The sequence below is a fragment of the Vidua chalybeata genome, chromosome 4, assembly GCF_026979565.1.
Source record: "Vidua chalybeata isolate OUT-0048 chromosome 4, bVidCha1 merged haplotype, whole genome shotgun sequence".
Taxonomy (NCBI): Eukaryota; Metazoa; Chordata; class Aves; order Passeriformes; family Viduidae; genus Vidua; species Vidua chalybeata.
In genome coordinates this window covers 44,612,606-44,634,187 of record NC_071533.1, presented here as the reverse complement: position 1 = coordinate 44,634,187, position 21,582 = coordinate 44,612,606, and the positions used below count along the sequence as shown (strand labels likewise).

The following is a 21,582-nucleotide window of genomic DNA, read 5'->3' as shown; positions in this document are numbered from 1 at the left end:
ATATTACAAATCTCACATGAACCCAATTTCTTTTTTTCTTCATAAAATACCCACCACGAGTCTTGTTTTTAACTTGATACCATTATTGAACAGTAAATTTCTCTCTGGACTCTCCTGCCAGAAACTTATCTACCATTTGTAGACCCTGATGAAATACACATAATTTTGGAAATGCCCTTGCCAATGTTTCAACTAGATTTTACAGCTGGAGAGAAGAATATTCAAGTGAAGGCAACTTGCTGTGCATTCTGAACTGCTAACACACTTGATTTAGGAAATACTTTGCTTTGGTGCTATTTGTGCATCTTCACTACCTTTTGATTTTTTTTTAAATCTCCTTTAGTTAGAATATCTGTTTTTATTAAAAAGCAGGAGCAGGCAATTAACAATCTTGTTTATTAACATCAGAGGTTCACAGGTCTCTCTGAAAAAATTATGTATTTATTTCATCCTTTGGAAATTAACAGAATGGTCACCAGTAATGGTTGGAAGAGCTGTTTTTAAAAAAATGAGGTGGCTTCTGTGTAGTTGAGCAAAGGATGTCAGCCATGAGCAAGATCCAGGTGTTGATCACAGATCAGTCCTTCCTCACCTCGCTGCCTTAACACTGTTGCTTGAGAGGATCCAGAGCAAGAAGCAGTGCAAGTCTGTTGTCAGCACTCCTGGCCTTGAAGTTTAAATGGCTGTACTTACTGCATCTATCAGTTTATCACTGTGCTACTGTGATGTCTCTCCCTTAATGGGAAGGAAGCACTCAAGATTCATAAATGCTTGTAGTCAAAAGGGACAACAAGAGTCAGAGGGTCTGCAAACAATCAGAAAGTTTTGTTAGTGTGTTACACACTTGGCATGAAAGTTGCTATGTTAGTCTGTATAAGTGCACGGCAGTGGGTTTTGGTTAAAGGGATAGGGTGAAAGGGAAGAGAGAAAAAGAGATCACTAGTCTGATTCCAGCATCAGTACAGCTGATGAGATGTCCAAGGTCCTGGGGGCATTCCTGGGCATGCTGGGAGTACTTTTTAATACATCTGTTTCCTCACCAGGAAGGCAGGTTTCTTGTTTTCTGTGCAAATTACCCATCGTGTGCAGTCCATTCTTTCAGACCTTTCTGGCAATGGGCTAGAGAGCTTCAGGAGTCTGGGATAGTCTTGATCCCTCTCTACAGTCCTTGCCTACAGCTTGGCCTCATTCCTGTGCTTGTGCTGTACTGTGTTGTGCCTCTCTCTTGGAACTAGACCAAGGATGTTTGTCCTGGGGGAGTGCTACCCTACCTCTGCATGGCCCCTTCTCCAGCCAATCTTGTTCTTTCTCATGTTAGTACCAACAATTGTCTGTTATTACCAGCAATCCCTGGTTGGCTCCACAGCCATCCAGTTATCACTGTTTGAGACATACACATTAGCCCCTTATCTTCTGGGATTCTACAGTTACACATACCAAGAGGAGAGCCTAGCCTTCTTTGTTTCTGGTGACCAAAGGCTTGTCACTTCTAACAGAGTACAGTGGATATGTTCCTCTTTAGCTGGTGTTTTCTTCACTCCTTTGAAGCTGGAAATTTATTAGTAGGGAGAGTAAGGACCAGGAACCACCAGGGGTCCCCACAAGATTTCACGAGTAGTGGCCCTGTGTTTTGGAGAGCTCTATAGGATTTTTTCCTTGATCTCAGGGGCTTTAGTGTGTCTCTAAATAAATTTTAATTAAGACCTTAAAAATCTGTGGTTGATGCTGCTATTGAGAAGATGCTTGGAGTTAAACTGAGGATAGTGGTGCTTTTTCATATTCCAATTTGACAGTCCTAAATTATATTGAACTTGAATGAAATAGTTTGAAAGATTCTCCATTCAGGTGTGACCCTGAGCTTAGGAATCTGTGCACATAGTTACGGACCGCTCAGTGCATTTTTCTGATAAGTTGAAGAAAAGTAGTATGATTAACGAGATTTCTGGTGATGTGTAAAAGCTCTGCTCCATTGTATAACCCTCAGATGACTTCAATGCAAGTCTACGTTAAAAAGGAGCAAAATCCTTTAAAAACTGTAAAGAGACACTGTTTTAGTGTCTTTTCATCAAACAGAAAATGACTTAAGACTCAACAAACAGAAGTTACATTGTCTACAATGGAAACTCCAGTCATAGTTCCTGCCCCTCAAAAGAGGAGGATGGGTTTTACCCTTCAGTTGTCTTAACGAGTTGCAATGTTAATTCTCATCTGAATACGATCACAGAAGGGACACCAGAGATTTTTTTCTTTTGTCAAGGGAACTCTTAATCTTTTCTTTCCTAGACTGAATATTTGCAACTGTAGGTACTGACCCATTAGTTTAGATATTAGTACTGTATCTTTCATGTATTTTAGTCTTGCTCCAAAGCAGGACCCATGGACACAGTTGTTTACTGTGATTTGACTAAGAAGCCTGTGAAGCTAAAGCTTTTGAGTCATACTTGCTTTCATACTTAGTTCAGGTTCATGCTAAGGGATTATGTTTTTAGCTTTACTTTTTCTTTTCACTCCTTCTTTTTAAACTGTTGACTGAAAACCCCTCCAAGAGTTTACCATTCATGGAGCTGCTTGTTACTCTACCTGTGCAGGAGACTACTGTCCAACTCTGATAGCAGTTTTTCCTAATGTATCAATAAATGGGGTTAGTTTAGTACGCTTAAATTGGAGTTTTCAGCTGATCCAGCCAGTTTGGTTGAATGCTATAAAGTATTCCCATTAGTAACTTGGTGAAAGTGAAATGCCATTAAAAAGTATTCGCATTAGTGGCTAGGTGTGAAAGAAGCAATGCCTTCCATCAGGTAGGCTGCTGTCTTTGTGCCAGTGAGTGTAATTCTTCAGCTGTCACAATATGGGTAGCCATAATCTCTCTGGTTATGACATTTTAGGGAGTGGAGATGCAGTGATTTCAAATACTTTATACAAACTAAAGTCAATACCCTTAATGTTTGTCATCATATGACCAGAAGCATGAGTTTGGTATTCATCCAGTAATTTGGCTGTTTTAGCTGGTTTTTTGTTGGCTTCCTTTTTTTTTTTTTTTTTTTTTTTTTTTTTTTTTTTTTTTTTAATCTAAGGAGATAAAATGTACTACCAAAATGAGTGTTTATTATGTGTTCTGCTTTTGTGAATATCAGGTCTATAGTGATGATATTCTATACTGGTATTCGTCATAAAAAGGAAGAAACTTTTCAGACTGGTGTTATATTAAGTGTTTTTAGCTAAGATTATTAAGATTCAGTGGAACATAAATATGAATACTGAGAGGTTTTGTTGCAGTTTTAAAGCTAATGCTTTACAAGTATTATTTTTTCCTGTGGTGTTGTTCTGTTCATATTTGAGTAGGTCTCTTTCCTCCATGTGTGTCAGTTTTATTTTGGAAGCAGCTGTGAATGAAAGTAGTCTAAGCTTTACCTATGGATATTTTCAGAAACTGACTTTTTATCTTCTATTTCAAGGCAACCTAGGAATCTACTACATAAACTCAAATAGGGCTTTTTTGTTTTTAAAATTCAAAAAGCTTTAGTTAACTGGCAGTGCTTCTTCATAACTTTGTTTTTCCAAATATGACTTAAATATTGACCAAGATCCTTTCCTGAGGATCACAGAAAGGTTTGGGTTTAAAGGGACATGAAAGATCATCCAGTTGCAACCCTCCTGCCATGGGCAGGGATACCTTCTACTAGACATGTTGCTCAACGCCCCATCTAACCCGGTCTTAAACACTTCCTGGAATGAGGCATCTGCAATTTCTCTGGGCAAGCTGTCCCAGTGCATCACCAAGCTCACAGTAAAGAAAAAAGTTTTTGATGGTTTTTTTTTGGGTGCTACAGAGAATGATCTTCCTGTCTTATTTTTGTAAAGGCTAGCATACGCATTCCCTAAATTTTAAGTTTGAATTATTGAGTGTCCTTAAGAATTTTTTGGTTGAAGCTTAACTTGAGGTGTTAAGGGGTTTTTTTTGTGCCTTTTTGCAAAGAAATAATCTGATAATGGTCTAAAAAATACAGTGAGAAATTCCTCACAATTCATTCACCCATTTTCCAAACTAAGAGTTTGGAAGATGAGTGATGTTCTCATCCCGCTTAAATATTTTCATGTTGCAGATAGAATAAATAAAGGAAAGCTAGATATGCTGAGTCTGTGATAAAAATGGAAATATAATTTTCATGCTGCTGAGACTAAGAGTGGCTGCAGCATGACCTTTGTTTTAGAAGTCTTGTAAAATTCTTGCAATTTCTGAGTTTAAAATTTGTTTCTGATGGGCAGGTTTATTTAAAAATTAAAAAAATGCAGGATTTTAAATTAATTTAATATGGGAGGTTTAGAATTTAGTGATAAAAGCTTAATTCTGCTTTCATTTTTTGGGCCGGTGTTCTGGCATAGATCCCCATACATATATGGATACATGTTAAAATTTTAATTTAAGAATGGGTGTGGAAAGTGTCTCTGTCAAATTATTTATCTGTTCTTAAAATATGCAGTAGTTGAAATCTTAAAAATAAGATTATATATATATATAGAATATCTGACTATTTTAAAACAAATAATTACTTTTGAAAGTTCTTAACAGTTAAACCATTTTAAATTCTATATTGTTTTCAAAAATTTTCAGCAAATTACTCTTTGCTTCCTGTTGCTGTATTTTCTTTACTGTAGAACATATTCTTATGTGTAAAGCTTGTATTGATAATTTTAATTACATCTCCTTTTGCTTCATGGGCATACAGCATTCTCACTAAGTGCTGTACTCTAGTAGGGCTCATTGGAAGATGTATGAGAGTTAGAGGACAGATGACTGCCTTTTAGCTTAGTTGTTAGTACTGAACAGAAAAATTGAATTTTATGCTGATTTTTTAATTAATCAGGATTCTTAGTTTGAAAAAAGGCTCTTTTGTTAAGATAAATCATTGTGGTTTTTTATTGGTTTGTGATTTTTGTGTTGATTGTGTTTGCTGGGTTCTTTGTTGTTGCTATTTTTTTTAGTTGTTTTTGATTTTGAACTATTTAAAGCAAATTTGGAATCTGGAAGAGTACTGTAAAGTTTTCACTCTACCCCCCTTTTGGGGAAATAACAAGCCTTAGCTGCCTTTTTTGCTTTTCCTTTGAGATACAGAAAAGTGTTTTTATGATATAACAGAGCACATTCTGGAGATTTACTGTTTGCTTGGATCAGCTGTCAGCAAATGTCTTGTAAAACTGGGTTTACTGGCCTACTTTGTCATTTCCATAGACATATCTCTTCACTGGAAGTGGTTCCCTCAGCTGACTCGTTTCTGTGCTTGACCTTTTGATTGTAGAGCTTGAAAGAGAAGCAGGATGTCTGATGTTGGAGAGCAGAAAAATGCCTGTGGTACTAGACTGCAAAAAACTGTAGAGCCTTACATGCTTTTTCTGCTATTAACGTAGCTGTTTGTTCACTGTTCTCCTTTGCCAATGTACTTCCTGCCTGCACTGTATTTAATTAGATTTTCCACTATATGCTGTGCCCGAGTGCTCATTACTTTCTTTGCTCTCTCTAGTCATAACAGGTAAGATATCCTGCTTTAGCTCTCTGTTTTTCAGTTAGGTTATGTTTGTTCTGTACTGCTGCTACCGTTTTGTAACTTGTAATATTGTCACTATAAAAAGTTTTCCCCAAAGCATGAAATACTCATTTTATTTTGATACAAATTTCTTCATGTTTTTTGAATATTCAAATAGGAAGTAACTTTTTTTTTTGTGTATACATACAGGTTATAAAGCAGCTAAATGGAGTCTGAGCAGCTGTTTCATAGAGGCTACTATCGAAACAGTTACAACAGCATAACTAGTGCAAGCAGTGATGAGGAGCTTTTAGATGGAGCAGGTGTAATTATGGATTTTCAGACCTCTGAAGATGACAATCTCTTGGATGGTGATGCATCCATTGGTAAGTTAATTTCAGCTTAAAGGTTTCTCTGGGTTGTATTTTTACATCTTGTGAGGGTTTTTTGTTGGTTTTTATTTTGTTTTGGTTTTATATGACCAAATCTGATCCTTTTCTGTTAAGCTAATCTGTTCTTCAGAGAGAGGCTTTAAACCTGAAAGGGGTTGAACATTCTTCTGTGTGCTTGCCTAACAATTACATTGTGTGGGATGACGTCTGATACAAGGCAGATCCTAACAGGCTGCTGACAAACGTAAAACTTGCTGTCAGGTAAAAGGATGGCTATTCTACAGCTACCTGGTCTTTCTTCTCTGCAGTGGGATTTTGGAAGTGTCAATGTCTCCAATGTTTCTTTGATGCAAAAATTAACAGGCTGTTTTAATCATTACTTCTAGAGATAAATCTGTTTTGCTTCATTCAGCTTCATCTTTGTAAACGAGAGGCAAAAGCCAAAACTAGGGCTGTTGTTAGAAGCAACAGAAAGCACAATATGAGCTGAATTTTTGACTAGATAGAAGGTTGTAAAGAAAACTTTCTGCAGTGAACACTATAAAAGCAGTGAAGTAATACAAAGAAGAAAGAACTGGGAAGCTCTTTTTTTAGTTTAAGAAAACAGTTCAGGTAGTGAAAGTATTAACATTCATTTAGCAATAGTCAAAGAGGTGAATTGAAGGAGGGAAAGAAAGTAATTTATAGTTAAAGATACTAAACTTGGTTAAATGTAATGTGACTCCAGTCACTTGGTCTCACTTTGTTTAAAATCAAACTCTGCCCCTGTATTTTTTGCTTTTTTACTGCCTTTGCCTCTTTTCTTCTCCCACTAGTATTTAGTTGTTTTCCTTCCCTGCAGTGTCTCTTCTCCATATGTTTTGCCTTTGCTGCACTTATCAGTTGGATGTTGGCACTGTACTGGATGGTTGTGCCATATCATTATAAGCATCCTTCTCACCTGTATTCCTTCTGTCTAATTAGATACATCTTGAATGTGCAGTTGTTTAACTTCTATACCAATACAGGTATCACAAGCCAGCACACCTTCAATCTACATATTCCTTCTGGCACATTACTTGGAGAACACCAGCATGCTAAAGTCCAGTGCTTAAAGCTGGGAAATTATTAAGTGAACAGCTGACTTCTCAATATAATTCTTTGTTCTAAGTATCTGGCACTTACAATAAAGTGAGTGCCTTGCTTGTCTAACATAATATTTACAAACTGTACTGAAAGTCTGAAGCTACTCTGGTTATTGTTCATATAAATAATTTCCATCACTTCAAGCATGAAGGAGAAATGAATTTACAGTAAAATAAATTATTTCAGAGCCAGTGTTCTGCTCTTCCCTTGTTGTGAAAGCAGATCCATAAATTGAGTCCAAACAGATGAGGTGGTTATTTGCATTGTCAAAATCAGTGCTAATTACTGCACATGCCAGCAGCTCCCATCTTGTTCTAACACTGAAGTAACCAGAATGTGGCTTGGTACATAAATAGGAATGTATTTTCTTTCTTGGAACTTCAATTTTTTGCTAATGACTTACCTGCATGCCCCAATTCTGGACTCCCTGTAACAGGCAACAAGAGTAATAAACTTTATTATTTTATTTAACTGAATGGTGATTTATGTGTCTCCATACATGGAAAATGTTTTATTGTACAGTAAATCATAATAAATGATTATAGTAGATGAGTAGTAGAGTATATGAATAGTACATCAGAATCTGATGTTAGTTTTCTTTTTAGGGTGGTAAGAACATACTTTGAAACATGTTACACATAAACTTCCATTCAGGAGGTGAACATCTGTGTTTCTCATTCCTTAGGTGTCCAAATGAGTCAGGTGTTTTTCCTTCTGTGTTTTTAGTACAGCAAATCTCACTGACAAGTCAAAACAAGGGCTTTCTTGCACATGCCTGTTTTGTAATTCTTTCTTACTTAGCATCAAATGTTCGTGTTTTTTATATTACTATTATTTTAATGCTCTTATCCTTTGGCTGTATTTTTGTTCTGTTAAGTGTAAGTACAGATGGATTCAATATGGACAATATGGAACCTTTGTCACCTGCTGAGGAAGGGCAGGACCATCCCAGTAACTGGAAGATTACATGCTTCTCAGCATTGCAGGCCCTCCAGAGCATGATATGAATGCAGAGGCCTCAGGTCTAGCTCTGTGCTTTAGCAGGTGAACCCTGCCAAAATCAGGACCCCTATTTAAAAATACGGTGGTTTAAGTTTGTGGGACTGGAAGAATTTATAAGCCTGGTATTTTAGCAGCATTAGCAAAGTGGCAACAGTGTATCTGCAGTTCAAATGATTGTGGAAATAATGTAGATAAATTGAAAACTGCATAGCTGCAGAATGTATGCTTGTAGTACAAATGAGCACGGAGGTGAATTTATGCAATCTGCATAACTTGCCATGGACAATAGAGTGTACATCAACATTTTACAGTTCATCTACATTATAACATGTAGAATTGCAGATTTTTTAAAAAATCAAGACCATTCAGTGAGGAGAAAAAAAAAAAGATTAGGAAATAGCCTTTCTTTATCTTTCTTCTTTTTTCAGCTAATGAAAATGGAAACATAAGTTGCACATACATAGCGTAGAAAAAGGCACTTTTTCAGCAACAATATGGAATTTCTAAAGTAATTGTAGTCTTTCTCCCTCGTTCAGAGGGTAGTAAGTTAACAGAAGTCTGCTTATTTCACTAGGCTTGCTCAGTCCCTGGGCTCTCAGGACAGCAATTCTATAAAGCTGCACTGTACTGCTATTCACATTACCACTCATAATGAAGTACTTAACTGAGGTTTAGAAAGCCATTGAAGCTCTTACACAGTGGTGAATATGCCTTGTGTTGAAAGGTTGTGGAAATTGGATGATGTTGGGAAAGAATGCTAACCTCACGTACTTCTGATATGGGAAATTCCTTGATACTATATGGAACTGAGCAAATGAACATTAACTGAATCAAGTAATCAAAAAGTCCTGTCCCTTAGACTCTTAGGTTTCTTTAATATTTAGTAGATAGTGATTTGTCTTTTTAGTGTAATCTTATTTGAAAGGCTGTGGATAGTTCTGTGTTGGATAATCACCATTATCTTAAAACCAATGCTGTGCAGCAATCTTGCCTTTCTCAACACCATCTGAAAGCATGTATGTGACCTGTCCTTCAGTGCCTCATATGAGGAAAATACAGAAATTGTGATGATGTAGCATTGTAAACCAAATACATATATATGTACAATAATTATATATGTACTATGCCTGTTATGTTTCCTGGTAGTTGTTTTCTTAGCATGAATGACAGATTTTCAATGGCAGTGTTATGGAGAACAAGTAGGTATTATGAAATTGTGAATTCTTTGAACGTAGTGTATTTTAACATGCTAAATAATTATATGGCCATGCATGTGGAGGCTTGGATGGCCTGTACCAAAGCCCTGCCTTGAAAGGATGCTGCCTGTCATCCTGTCATCCCAGAGGTCTCCATAATTTTGCTCAGAATTGAGGGTTTTTATATGATAAAAGAGCATCGGTTTCGACTGTTTTTTATTTAAGTGTAGGGCAAGCTCAGTAGGAGGTGGGGTTTTGTACTGTTGTCAGACTGCAGTTTTTTCAAGGCACTTCCTGAAACTAGATGATTAAACCTTATTTGCAGTAAAAACAGTTTGCAAACAAATGACCTCATTGGTGTTTACATCTCGATGTACTTTGATCTCTCTGTGGGAATATGAGTCCTGAATGAGCTTGCATTCTTCTTGGTAGCTATAGAGATTCCTGCTTCAACTGAAGGAGCTTAGTTGCTTATATTGTGAGTTCAATGTGGAGACAGTTTACAATTTGACATATGGTGTTAACATAAAATTGGCAATACTTAACCTTAGTATGACAACCTGTAAACTGGTAATTCAAAAGCTGCTGCTACAGCCGCTACTCTCTTCCTTGGTACTATCTTATTGCTGCTGAAAAAGAAAAGAGTATGCCAGCAGGTAAACTGTGTAAATAGTGTAAAACTCTGCATCTCTCCTAAAACCTCCTTAACCATGATTTGGAGTCCCTTGCCTAAAGAGAGAGACCTAAACAATCCATTTTCAGTGCCTTAAATACTGACACTAAAAATCTTATAGTAGTGAACTAATATTATGGCATTATTTGAGGAACAGAATGCAACTTTCAGCAAGTGCAGGCAGTTCAAGATAATCAAGACATTTGTACCACAGGGGGAATAATTTTTTGAGCAAGAACTAGTTATCTTTTCCAGCAACATGTGAATGCTGTTTCACATGTATGCTTATTTCTATTTAGCTATTGCTCTTTAAAAATAGAAGGAAGAATACAAAGAAAAGAAAAAAATAGCTTACGGTTCCTGTTGTATTCTTTATATGTGGAAACTGCCTCAACAGATTCTTCCTATTGTTCACAGCTGATACGAAGAAGAGCTTTGAAGTAATTTTGCACCATTGGCATTGTTTTTATTGTCTATCCATTCCATCCATGTGTTATAAAACTGACTTGACTGAACAGTCATTATGATAGTTTGACATATCACTTTCCTGAGTTACATATAACGTATTTTCCAAGTTAGCAATATTTGCATTAAAGAGCTCATTGCCATTCTTAAGTAAGGAGTATACTCACCCCCAAATGATGCCATACCAATCGGAGCATGAGATAACATGACTTGCTGTGATCACAAGGACAAGCATGAGGCACAGCTAACTTACAGAATGAAATGAAATTAAATTAAATTGTCAGTAACTAGTTATAATTTATTTTTTTCCTGTTGGATTGTAGTTAGGCTGCAGACATTTTGCCTGTGTTTCATACTACTAATGCAGCTAAACACAGGATATCTGATAGTATCAAACCATGATTTCTTCCACTTTTTTTATTAGTAATGCATAAAGTTGATTTTGCCCACCTCTTTGGAACAGAAATTGTTATACATTATGTTTATATCAGTAACTGGGCTAATTAACAAGGTTCTTTTTCAAGGATTTAAAAATTATTGTCAACAGCCCTTCTCTCCCCCCACCCCCTTCCCCAGCCGACAGGAAGATTCTTAGTTTAAGGAAAAAAAAGTCTTATCTTAGTTATGGGATGTCATTATCGAATGAATGAATTTCAGTGAGTATCTGCTTATTATGCTAGTGATTTCCTGAATTCTAATATTTGTTTTTCTTTGTAGTTATTGTCCAAAATGTAAATTCACTTGATATTGTTGTAGTTGAACAGCCTGTAATGATGTTATATAGCATTAGTTTAGGCATTAGGCTTTCCAAGGGATGGAAATTACAGCAGTGTGTATGTAGAGTTTTAGTAACAAAGTAGTTTCTTGTTCTCTTAAATGTTTGGAAACAAGTAATTATAATTTCAATATCTCATAAATACCATGGTCAGCTCTTTGAGGACTTATTTGTCAACCCTACTAACAGTCCTTGAATGGTCTCACCAGTCCTTCCTGCCAAAGATTTATTTAGCACATGAACCTGATGCTTTGGAAGAAGATGAATTATAGTACTAATAATCCATTCTTTCATCTTTCTAATATTATATACTTTGTTGGCCTCCTTCTGCAGCTCTCCTGAAGTGCTTAAAGCACATTGGCATTGTCAACAGATGCTGCTGAGGAAATTGTTCCCAACTTGATGGCTTGGTGTAGTATTAGTATGTGTTTGTCCCTCTCCGAGACAAATGGTATGAACAGTGTAAAGTGAAGGAATGGAAACAGAGGAAGTGTGATGGCATATATGTAGAAAGATGAGTCTGAAATGTAAAATAAAATAATTCAGTATAATATGTCTATAAAGTCTTTAGGAAGGAAATAGACAATTTTTTCTACAGATTTAATAATATTTCATTTATTCATTTTAATTTTGATTTGTTCTCTCAAGTCAGCCAAAGAAGGCAGATAGGATTTTATCCAAATTGATGTCAGGCTGTACTCTTGTTTTCTGCTTTTGAGAAAATTCTTGCTTACCAGCATTTTAAAGTGAAAGCTTTGCATCTGCTTGGATTAAACAGAAATATTATTCTGAAAGAGGATATCATGACGTCCCTGAAATGAGAACAGCTCTACTGAGTCAAACCACAAATCTACCTAGCTTAGCATCCTGTCTCTGGCAGGGGTTAAAAGTCAGTGCTTAAGGAAGAGTAATAACAGGTTAAGAGATCAGCACCACAGTACTTGTAGAGCAGTTTTTGTGTAGCTGATGTCCCCTCTCATCTGAGTGGTGGGTTTTAATTTTAGTCTTTTTCAGTGTATTTTTCTTGAACTGAGCTTTTCTCACAAACGCTATTCTTTAGCACCCAAATTATCCCTTGCAAGCTCTCATAGTTTAGCTATGTTTTATGTAAAGCACCACCTTCTTTTCTTTATTTTGAACCTAAATCCAGGTATAAATACTGCTGAGAACAGATATAAGTGCCAGTGTTACTTAGGTTAACGCTGGCCCATGTGTTAGCATGGACTGACACGTGGATCTCCTTGTCACTTACCCTTATATGGCATAAATGCTTAAGCTCTCTTCTGTGTTTTTTAGTTTTCATCTACAGTTGTAACTGCAGAAAATATTTCTGCTGATAGAAAAAGTTTTAGGGGGTATTATTAGCTTATTGAAGTGAAACTGCTGTTAATAGGAAAAGGTTTGATATGAAACTAGGACAGGGTGACCTGAAACTAGGATGACTTGATTGTTGTGCCAAATACACATACCCTGATAAGCCTATCATGTGGTGGCCATACACATGTGGAAATTAACAAGGATTAACACATGAATTATGTGGTGCAGTCACTGTTATTAGAACAGATAGTGAAAATTTTATTTCCATTGCTACTTACTTTTTCTTCTCCTCAGTTATGTCTTGTTGAGGTCTTCTTATTTGCTTGGTTTGACCTTGTAGCTATCCCATCCTTTGGATCTTCTTCACTGCCCTTTTCTGAACCCTTTCTAATATCTCTAATTTAAGGGAGGGGTCAGAACTTCACCGCATTTGGAGGATGGGCATGTCCTAGAAATGGAGTAAGTTTATTCTGACCACTGTTAAGTACTGAGCTCATAGCTTAAAGGAATTCAAATATGCCTGGCATAATTAACATGTATTATGTATTAACAATTATGTATTGTTAATGTATTATGTATTAACAATGTACGGAATTGCTGTTGACACTTTGTTCACAAAGCTTATTTATTTATGAAGAAGATGTAATATTCTTGAAGATAGAAGGTAAGCTTAACACACATATATATGTATATATATGGCTGTTGTGGTTTAGGAGTTGTACTCCCCAGTTTAGTTCTCCACTGAGACCTTCCAAACCAACTGCTTGCTCCACCTTCCCCCCATTCCTACCACCCCGTGGGTGGATGAAGAGGAGAATTGGAGGAACAAAAGGCAAAAAATCACAGCTTGAGATAAGAACAATTTAATGGAAACAGCAATGAGATAAGGAAACTAACAGTAACAGCAACAATAGTAATAACAAATGTGTACAAAAAAAGAGAATGATTCACATGCAAAAATTCTCACCTCAGAGGCTGACTGGACTGAACCCTACTGCAGCCATGTGTTCCCAAGTGGAAAGGAATACCCTTCTTGGAAATTAGAGGGAGTCCCATTTCCCTGCCCCAGCAGTGACATGAGGTTGTGTGGAATAACAATGTCTTGGTGGTGGCCGTCCCGCTGAGCTGGGCCAGAACCAGGACAGTGCTGTGTCTAGGAAGGAATATGCCTTGGTGCTAGAATTTTATCCCTTCCAATATGCTTCGAACACCAAGGTGGAAATAGTGGCCAACAGTAAACAACCCTAAAACAGAATAAGGGCAGTGGAGCAGTTAAGACCTATATCCTTGTATGCATTTATATATGACGAAAAACAGAACAATCTCCACAGCAGGATTTTGGCTAATCTGAGAAAGGGGAGAAGTGAACTTCAGGGAAGGATGCCAAGTCTTCCTGTTGAAGCATTGTAACTACAGCTTTAGCAAACTGGAGTGTGAGAACACATATGCAAAGGTGAAAATGCAGTGCAGCAGTACTTTTTTTTCTTAGTAAAAGCCTATCCTATAAACAAAAAGTACAGAAAAAAAATTAGTAGTAGTTAAGAGGCTCTTAGAGAATCAGAGAGAGAAACTTGTTTGCAGAAAATAGCTTGCTTTTCTTCCAACTCCTCCTCACATGATTAATACAGAGAAGTAGGTATTTCTAATGTCAGTGTAAAACAGATAAACTAAAAAAAAAAAAAAAAACACCAAAAATCAAACAAAAAACCAACCAACCAGCCAAAAACAAGAAAAAAAACCCAAATAAAACAAAACCCCAAAGACTACAAAGACTAACACGCACCTCTCACACCTAGTAGCTACGTGTAGTCTGTTGATGTCTTCCAGCCTCATTGGGTTACACATTAAGTAGTGTTATAGGCTGGCCCAGAAAGAAGTGGAAAGAAAATGGAGAGATTAGCCTTGCTTTCAGTGTTTTTTGAGAAGATGTCAAACCAGTCTTTAGGGACCAAACTTTATTTTTTTTCCCCCAGTTTATTTTTGGTCTTAGATGTTAATGCTGCATCATTATTTTATTATTTCCACCTTTTAAAGTCTATTTTTTCTTCTGCCCTGAAGTTTTGCATGGCAGTGGGAAACCTTTACTGCTGTTTCCCTGATTGGCAGTGAAGGTTCAACTTCCCTGAGAGGAAGCCAGTCTCAGAATTGATTACACAACATGCTTTTGGCTATATGACCTGTTCTACTGCATTCTGCTTGCTGGTTGGGTTTGACTTCTGTTACCACCTTCTGTGTCTGGAGAGTGAATAAAAGCACCAATAAATTGGAAGTTATACAAAACTCTAGGAGTATTATACAAAAACCTGTGGTTGGCCAGTAAAAAGTGAGTTTATTAGGTGAGAACCTGAACTAAAGTGTTCTCTGGTGGGCGAAATGATTGTGAGCAAAATTAAGTAACAAATTTGTGGAAAACAAGCAATTATGAAAAAAGAAACTGTGATTAAGAAGCTATTTTTTCTGTATAATAAAATGCAAATAGGGAAAAATCTTACTGTGTATTACTGCTATGCACTTTCTTCTGTGTTTTTTTTACTCTGTGTTGCTTAAACGCCATCTTCCTTAAACTACTCAACAGCATATGCTATAAATTTGTTTTCTTCTGCTTTTACATTGTGTTTGGTCTAAATTTTTTTATGTTGATATCTGTCTGCCTTATAGAGGCTTTTGATGAAGTGTCAATGGTAAAATCTTCTATATGTAGCTTGATACACTGATCAAGGACAGAATTCTGTATACTACTAATGAAGGAATGAAGTTCAAGACTCCTATTTACAATGCTTCTAAATTAATTTATCCTCCTTTTTTACTGTGTATCAATTTGAGGGTATGTATAACTGTATTTCTTTTTTCTCTCTCTTCCCTTCCTCCCCATTTTCTGTGGTTGCATCTTTGTTATATCATCCTGGACCATGTCTGGGAATTAGAACTGAGAGAACAGTGCTTGTCCTTTTATCATCTTTCATATTCTCGCAGCAGGCTCTGTGTGACCCATAGGAGAAAGTTGTATGATTTTATGCAGAATGAATGAAGTCAGGCTGAAGGGGCTGCAGGATAGTAAACTGAGACATTAAGAGAAGTCAACATGGTAGAGGGGTTAGACCTGGGCTTAATTTGACTGCATAGTTTGAGAAAAGGGTTAATGAAAGAAGAAACTGGGAGAAAAGGTAGGAGAGTGAAGCTGGAAGAAAGAGTAATGATGAGGCACAGAGGGTTTTGAGACATTTTATGTATACTTTGGGCACTCTGTTGTAAACGGATGCTTTCACGCCCCCCCTTCAAGAGAAGACATATACGAGTTAAATTCTTTTCGGAATGGTTGGAAATGGTAGCTACTTTGGTGAGTGCTCTATATGTAGCATTTTTCAAGAGAACATTATCTTCTAGCTCTGCTGAAAGAGAAGCTTTAGTTTTGAATAATAATAGGAAAGAAAATGACAGTTAAGAGTCACCAATATCTGCATCAGTCACACTAACATTTGTAATTATCAGTCACGTTTTTGGCATCTGTTGTTATGCTGATGAAATCATTCAGCATCCCAAAACTTGTATTTGTAATTTCATAAAAGAGATGTTTTTAATTTTCATTGTCTAGGGCAACAAAGATACATAGTTTGTCTCCAAAATAAACCAAGTAATTGGGAGAAGTGAGAGCATATTTATTTTATATGTAGCAAGGTGCTTGGCTGTCTTCTTTAAACCTAGCTTACCTTTTAATATGAAATGGTGGGAAGTGCTTCAGAGTTAAGGTCTTCCCTCCAGCTTTGGGTAAGCAGGCTATCATATCTCCGTGGTACTTCCCTTCTTTTCATTGGCCTTGTTTTGTCCCTTCAAAACATATTTCCCTGGGTGCAACTGATTTGTATAACCTCTGACTTGTTCTTATATTGTCAGATACGTTGCCTTATATATGATTCTTCTCTTTCTCTAAACTGGAAAAGACAAAGTGTGGAGAGAGGAGAAAAGTGCTTTTTGTCATTCTTAGTATGCCTTTAAGGTGTGTCACCTGCGTATGTTCCAGTATTTTCAGAACAATGGACTTCTGCAAAGACAGGTGCATTTAAGTTATGGTAAACCACAGCCTGTGCCTGCAGAGAACAATGGGAGCACTCAGATGTGTGAAGTTATTTGGGCATGGAGGATTTCTGGGATTGAGACCTAGTCTATAATTACTGTGATGACATTTGGAAAACAAGCTGCTATACACACCTGCTGTTTACATGTGAACTGTTCTATGTAGTAAATTGGCAATTTAAAGGGGCTCTCGGCCATTTAAAATAAGGTTATTGTTAAACTTGCTTTAGGCCTTACAACAAGTGTTCATAATATTTTGTACTAGAGACACCATTTCACTGACTATAATTTTGGAATTCACAGAACTTCACAACAGAAATAACTGACACACTCTTTGGAATATAAAGTTGTCAGTTCAAGCCATGCACTTTTTCAGATCAGGTAGAAAAAGGGTAATTTGGAAAGATTGAATTGCATAGATGTTTAGATATTTACAAAGGAAAAAGACTGCTTGTCACGTTAGTATGCATAGTATCTTTCTTTCTTAAGAAAACCAAAACAACACAAAAACTAAAATCACCTTTTGTGGTATTGTAGGAAAGGGAATACACGAAGTGGTGATGGGTATGAACAATGAGAACACAAGCTACTGGTAACTGAGAAGGGAAAATGACTACTCTGCTTTTTAAGAGTAGACAAAGGACTTACTTGGCAGCCAGTCTATAAGCAGTGACCTTTGAAAAGCTGTCTTTTTTAGTATTAGGTGGACTCTTGAAGTTTCATGTAGCAAATATGAAGTTATCTATTTTACACTGCAGACTTCTTGTTATGACTTCCCCTCATATCCACAGTAGATCAGATATGCTCTCGGACAAGTTGTATCCTAGACCTTTTCCAGCTCGAACTGGATTTCAGTCTTGGGCAGAAATTTTGCATTTGCCTTAGTCCAATGAACAGGTTTAGGCCAACAAGTGAGCCATTTCTTTGCTGTGATTGATTTTTATTATCAGTTGTAAGACATTCCAGGTTTTCAGAAACTACATCCAACTCCTAAAGTAGAGGTGATCTTCCAGACTTTGTTAATGCAAGTCCTTTATATCCTTTATTTCATATTCTCTCAAGTATGAAGTTGAATTTATAGTGTTGTCATCTATAATCTACGTATAATAAATGCACTGACGGTTCATTCTGTAATAATTCTTGCTTCAGGTTACAGAAACTGTTGTATTTCTTCCTGCTGTGAATGACTTCTTATTTAGAACCTTACAATAAGATTACAGACTACTTCCAGTTTCTGTTGAGGTAAGGAGTTAAGAATGCTCAGAGATTTCTGTTGTGTTTCTCTGGAAATAAGGGATATGGATAATCTGAAGTTAAGAGGTGCTTAGATTTGTCTTTTCACAGGCAAAGATAAATGGTGATAATGCATAATGGCTCTGAAAGTTTTGCATGTGCAAGATCTAAAAGATTCTGGTTTTTTTGTTAAAAGAGTGGGAGGCCACTCTTTAAAAAGCATTTGTATAGGTGATAGCAAGTGGAGTTGTCTGTTGTTCAGAATTGAGTATCTGTGGCTCAAGGGTTCCCTTCATCTTAGAGATAAGGTAGTCTTTAAGGTTTTGAAACATATTTTACTATATGCTCATTTCCCACCCCCCCCGCTTTTCTCACTTGTTTTTCCACCTCTAGAGATACCAGCATTTTCTCAATGTTTGTATCAGAGCCGTATTTTTTAACATTTAGTATATTTACAAGCCTGTGAAGTAAATGTAACATTTCTCTATGTCCTACTCCGTCCTCAAAATGATCATTTGCAGTACACAGCTTGTAACACTGGCTTATAAGAGAAATTACTTCCCTTAGAACATATATGGAAAATTATTTAAGAAACTAATGCATTTGAAAACTAAAATAGCTCTGTCATGCTTACAGAGGTGGAAAGGCATACACAATAAAATTAATTCCTTGTTTGCTGTGTGAAAGAAATGGAAGCTGGCCTTTTGTGGTAGGCATGCAATATATTAGCTTTGTTACCTGCTGAAGGGGAAGAGAAGGAAAACCAATATGCATACCTTCTGTATGTATTTCATTACCACTGAACCAACTATGGAAATCCCATGGAAAATAGCATTCTTATCAATTGTTCTTATTAGCAATTGCAGGATAGGACCAGGACAAGATCATACATTAAAAATAAAATAGTATATTGATTCAATATGTAATAGTATCTGCTTCAAATGGAAGCATGTGGTCAGTGTAATATTTCTTGTCTTTAGATCCTGGCTGTTTGAAGTGCTTGGGCTTTGCCAGTGCTCTAACAGCCACAGCTTGATGATGCATCGCATGAATGCCTTGGTTAGCGTTCATGTGGGTTGTTGCCTATTTTGAGCCTGTGACTTTTAAGGGACTCAGACCATTTTATCAATGTGTAGAGTAATGCAAGCTAAGCGTGGACTTGTGTTTATTACATTTTCTTCCACCCCCACCCGAAGCTTTGTAGTGTGAGTATGGATGTTACAGAGTTGTAATACCAGTAATCACACCAAAAAATTTGAGGCACTACTCCATTTTAGTTAGATATGTAATTAAATTCTTGTTTTAATTTTTTTGATAACACATGTTCAAATCTGTCAGTCACTGCTGTAGGACTGAAAGTTCTATGTGAATGGAGGACAGGAGGTTGATGGAAGTGGGGGTGGGAAGATGGGGTGAGCTGATCCTGTGGAGCAGAGGGTTGGCTTTTGGCAGGTTAATGTTGTTGTTCCTTTGAGGTAATCGTTTTGATGTTAGAAAAGAGTAAATACAATGCCTAGGAAGGAGGCTTCTCCCCAGCCCCCAGCAATGCATGAATCTTCCCATCCAGATAAAATGCCATTATAGGTGTTTAGAAGCGTCAGCATGCGTGGTTCCAGAAAGGTGCATGAATTACGGGCAGCTCTTTCGCGGCAGGTTTGCCTGTTTTTCTGAGCCGGGCCCCACCGTTCACCTGTTGACAGGGGGGCAGCTTTGGCGGGTTCACCTATGCGAGCGCATCCCTCCCGCCGTTCGGCCGGCGGGGCGGGACCCCGCGCCCGGCGGGGCCGGCTCTGCCGTGAGCTGCAGCGGCCGCTTTCCGCCCTCTCCCGCCGGGCGCTCCGTGCGTGCCCTCGCTGTGCCGTGCGGCCGGAGCCGCGTCCGTGTGGCGGGCGGGAGGCGCAGGTGGCGGGGCCGCCCCGCGCTGACATCAGCGGCGGGGCCGAGCCCGCTCCGCAGAGCCCGGCGCTGCAGAGCCACGGCGGCGGCGCAGGCCGGGCCCGGCCGAACATGGCAGCGGCCCCCGCGGCCGCCCTTGCGTGAGGAATGCCGCGGCCCTCCTGAGCCGGCAGGCGGGCCTCGTGTTCGTCACGTCCATGGATGTCTCTTCTGATCCGTATCTGCCCTACGATGGAGGGGGAGGAGACGGAATTCCGCTCCGGGAGTTGCATAAACGAGGTATGCCGGATTGGCGTTTGGGTTACTTGTTTGCATAGCTGTACGTGCGGGACCGCTGTCCACGTTTGAAACGGGGACGTAAAGGCTTGCTAATTATCGAACTGCTTTTCTTCGCCTGCCCGATTCCTTTTGTGGGAGGAGAATTCAGTTCTGGCTGGTTCCTGTGTTGTCAGGGATTGTTTTCTCTGCGGGCAGATCAGTCCTGCTTCACATCTCATCGCCCTGTGACTCCATCTTCGATATGTGGCAGGCTTGCCTTTCGCTCCCTCTCGGGTTTTTTTTGTGTGTGTGTTTTTTTTTAATCAATAAAGCCATCTCGTGCAGGAAAAGAAACCCTCCAAAAACTGTGTTTGTCTTTGACTACGACCAAATTAGCTAGAGTTACTAAATAGAATATTTACCTGCCTTCCTCTAGCATGAATAGGGACAGTGTTTGTCTGGCTTTGAAGTTTCCGTACCTGGTTTTAAGTCTTGACCGGTTGTTGCCGTCTTTGATATGCCAAGGGAAAGCTCTGCAATGGTAATGTGTCGGCTCAGCAAATATCGATGAACTCATAAGGAACTGGTACTTCACGTTCTCTACACTGTTGCTTGTAAGGAAACAGATTTAGAAAGAAAAGAGGGGGGAAAATCCTCTTTTGAGTCTACATTCTGTTTCTCGCTGTAAATTTAAAGCAGAATATGTTCTGTAAAGATTTGGTTTTTTTCTGAGGAGTTGTAGCAAGAGTAAAAGTTACGCTTTCAAATTCTGAAAATATAAGTATGTTTTCTTGTTTGGATTGGATGGTCACAATGTGGCATTTAAAACAATAAATGTAATGAATTCCTACTTTTGTTTAAATTGGGCAATCTAAAATTAGAAAGTTATGAACATTTATAGCTGCTGGCGTAAGCATTAGAGAGGAGGTAGGCTGAGAACAGAGATAAGATTTACATAAAATGATTTTCTTCTCTCCATGTAATTTATTGGTTTGCATGTCCATGCAAACTCTTATTTCTGTAAATAAAACAGATCATCATTTATTTTCATCTGACATTTTAGCTGTCCTTTAGTAGCTTACACAGAAGGTTATTTGTTGTCTTTTTATGATTCTTAGAATGTTTTCCAGCATAACTTAAGAACATCAAGTTGTATTGGAACAACAAGTTCCAATACAGTTTATTTTAGACAAGCAAATTTTACACTGTCTAGCGAGTGCTAGATAGTTCTCTAAGTCAGATTTTAGAACCTCTTCTGAGAAATTGAGGGGGGTATTTTCTTAAAATACTTGCAAAATGTGAATTTGGGATCTTACCAAGGCTGCATATAAATACCTGAAGGGAAGATGCAAAGAAGGTGGAGACAGGCACTTCTCAGCAGTGCCCAGTGACAGGACCAGAGGCAGTGGGCACAGATCGAACATGGGAGGTGCCCTCTGAACATCAGGAAACAGTTTTTTACTGAGCACTGTAACAGGTCACCCAGACAGCTTGTTAAATTTCCTTCCTCAGAGACATTCAAAAGCCATGTGGACATGGTCCTGGGAAAACAGCTCTAGGTGGCCCTGCTTGAGTAGGGGGTTTGGACGAGGTAACCTCTGGAGATCCCTTCCAACCTCAACCATTCTGTGAGTTTAGATTTGTAGATGGATTTAAA

General features: G+C 38.0%; 1 protein-coding gene across 5 annotated transcripts in view; it reads left to right on the top strand.

The window, feature by feature from the left end:
* The window catches only part of CLCN3 (chloride voltage-gated channel 3), a 59,316-nt gene that overhangs the window by 4,401 nt on the left and 33,333 nt on the right, over positions 1 to 21,582 (top strand). For 2 of the 5 annotated variants that reach the window (XM_053940036.1, XM_053940034.1), the window contains exon 2: positions 5,733 to 5,908. The exons of 1 other annotated variant lie outside the window; for it this stretch is intronic. In XM_053940036.1, the coding sequence (XP_053796011.1) occupies positions 5,749 to 5,908 (160 nt within the window). In that variant the 5' untranslated portion in view covers positions 5,733 to 5,748. Of the gene's footprint in view, positions 1 to 5,732; positions 5,909 to 19,798; positions 19,947 to 21,582 lie in introns of those variants that run through there. 2 more of the 5 variants (XM_053940038.1, XM_053940035.1) reach the window with 1 other exon arrangement.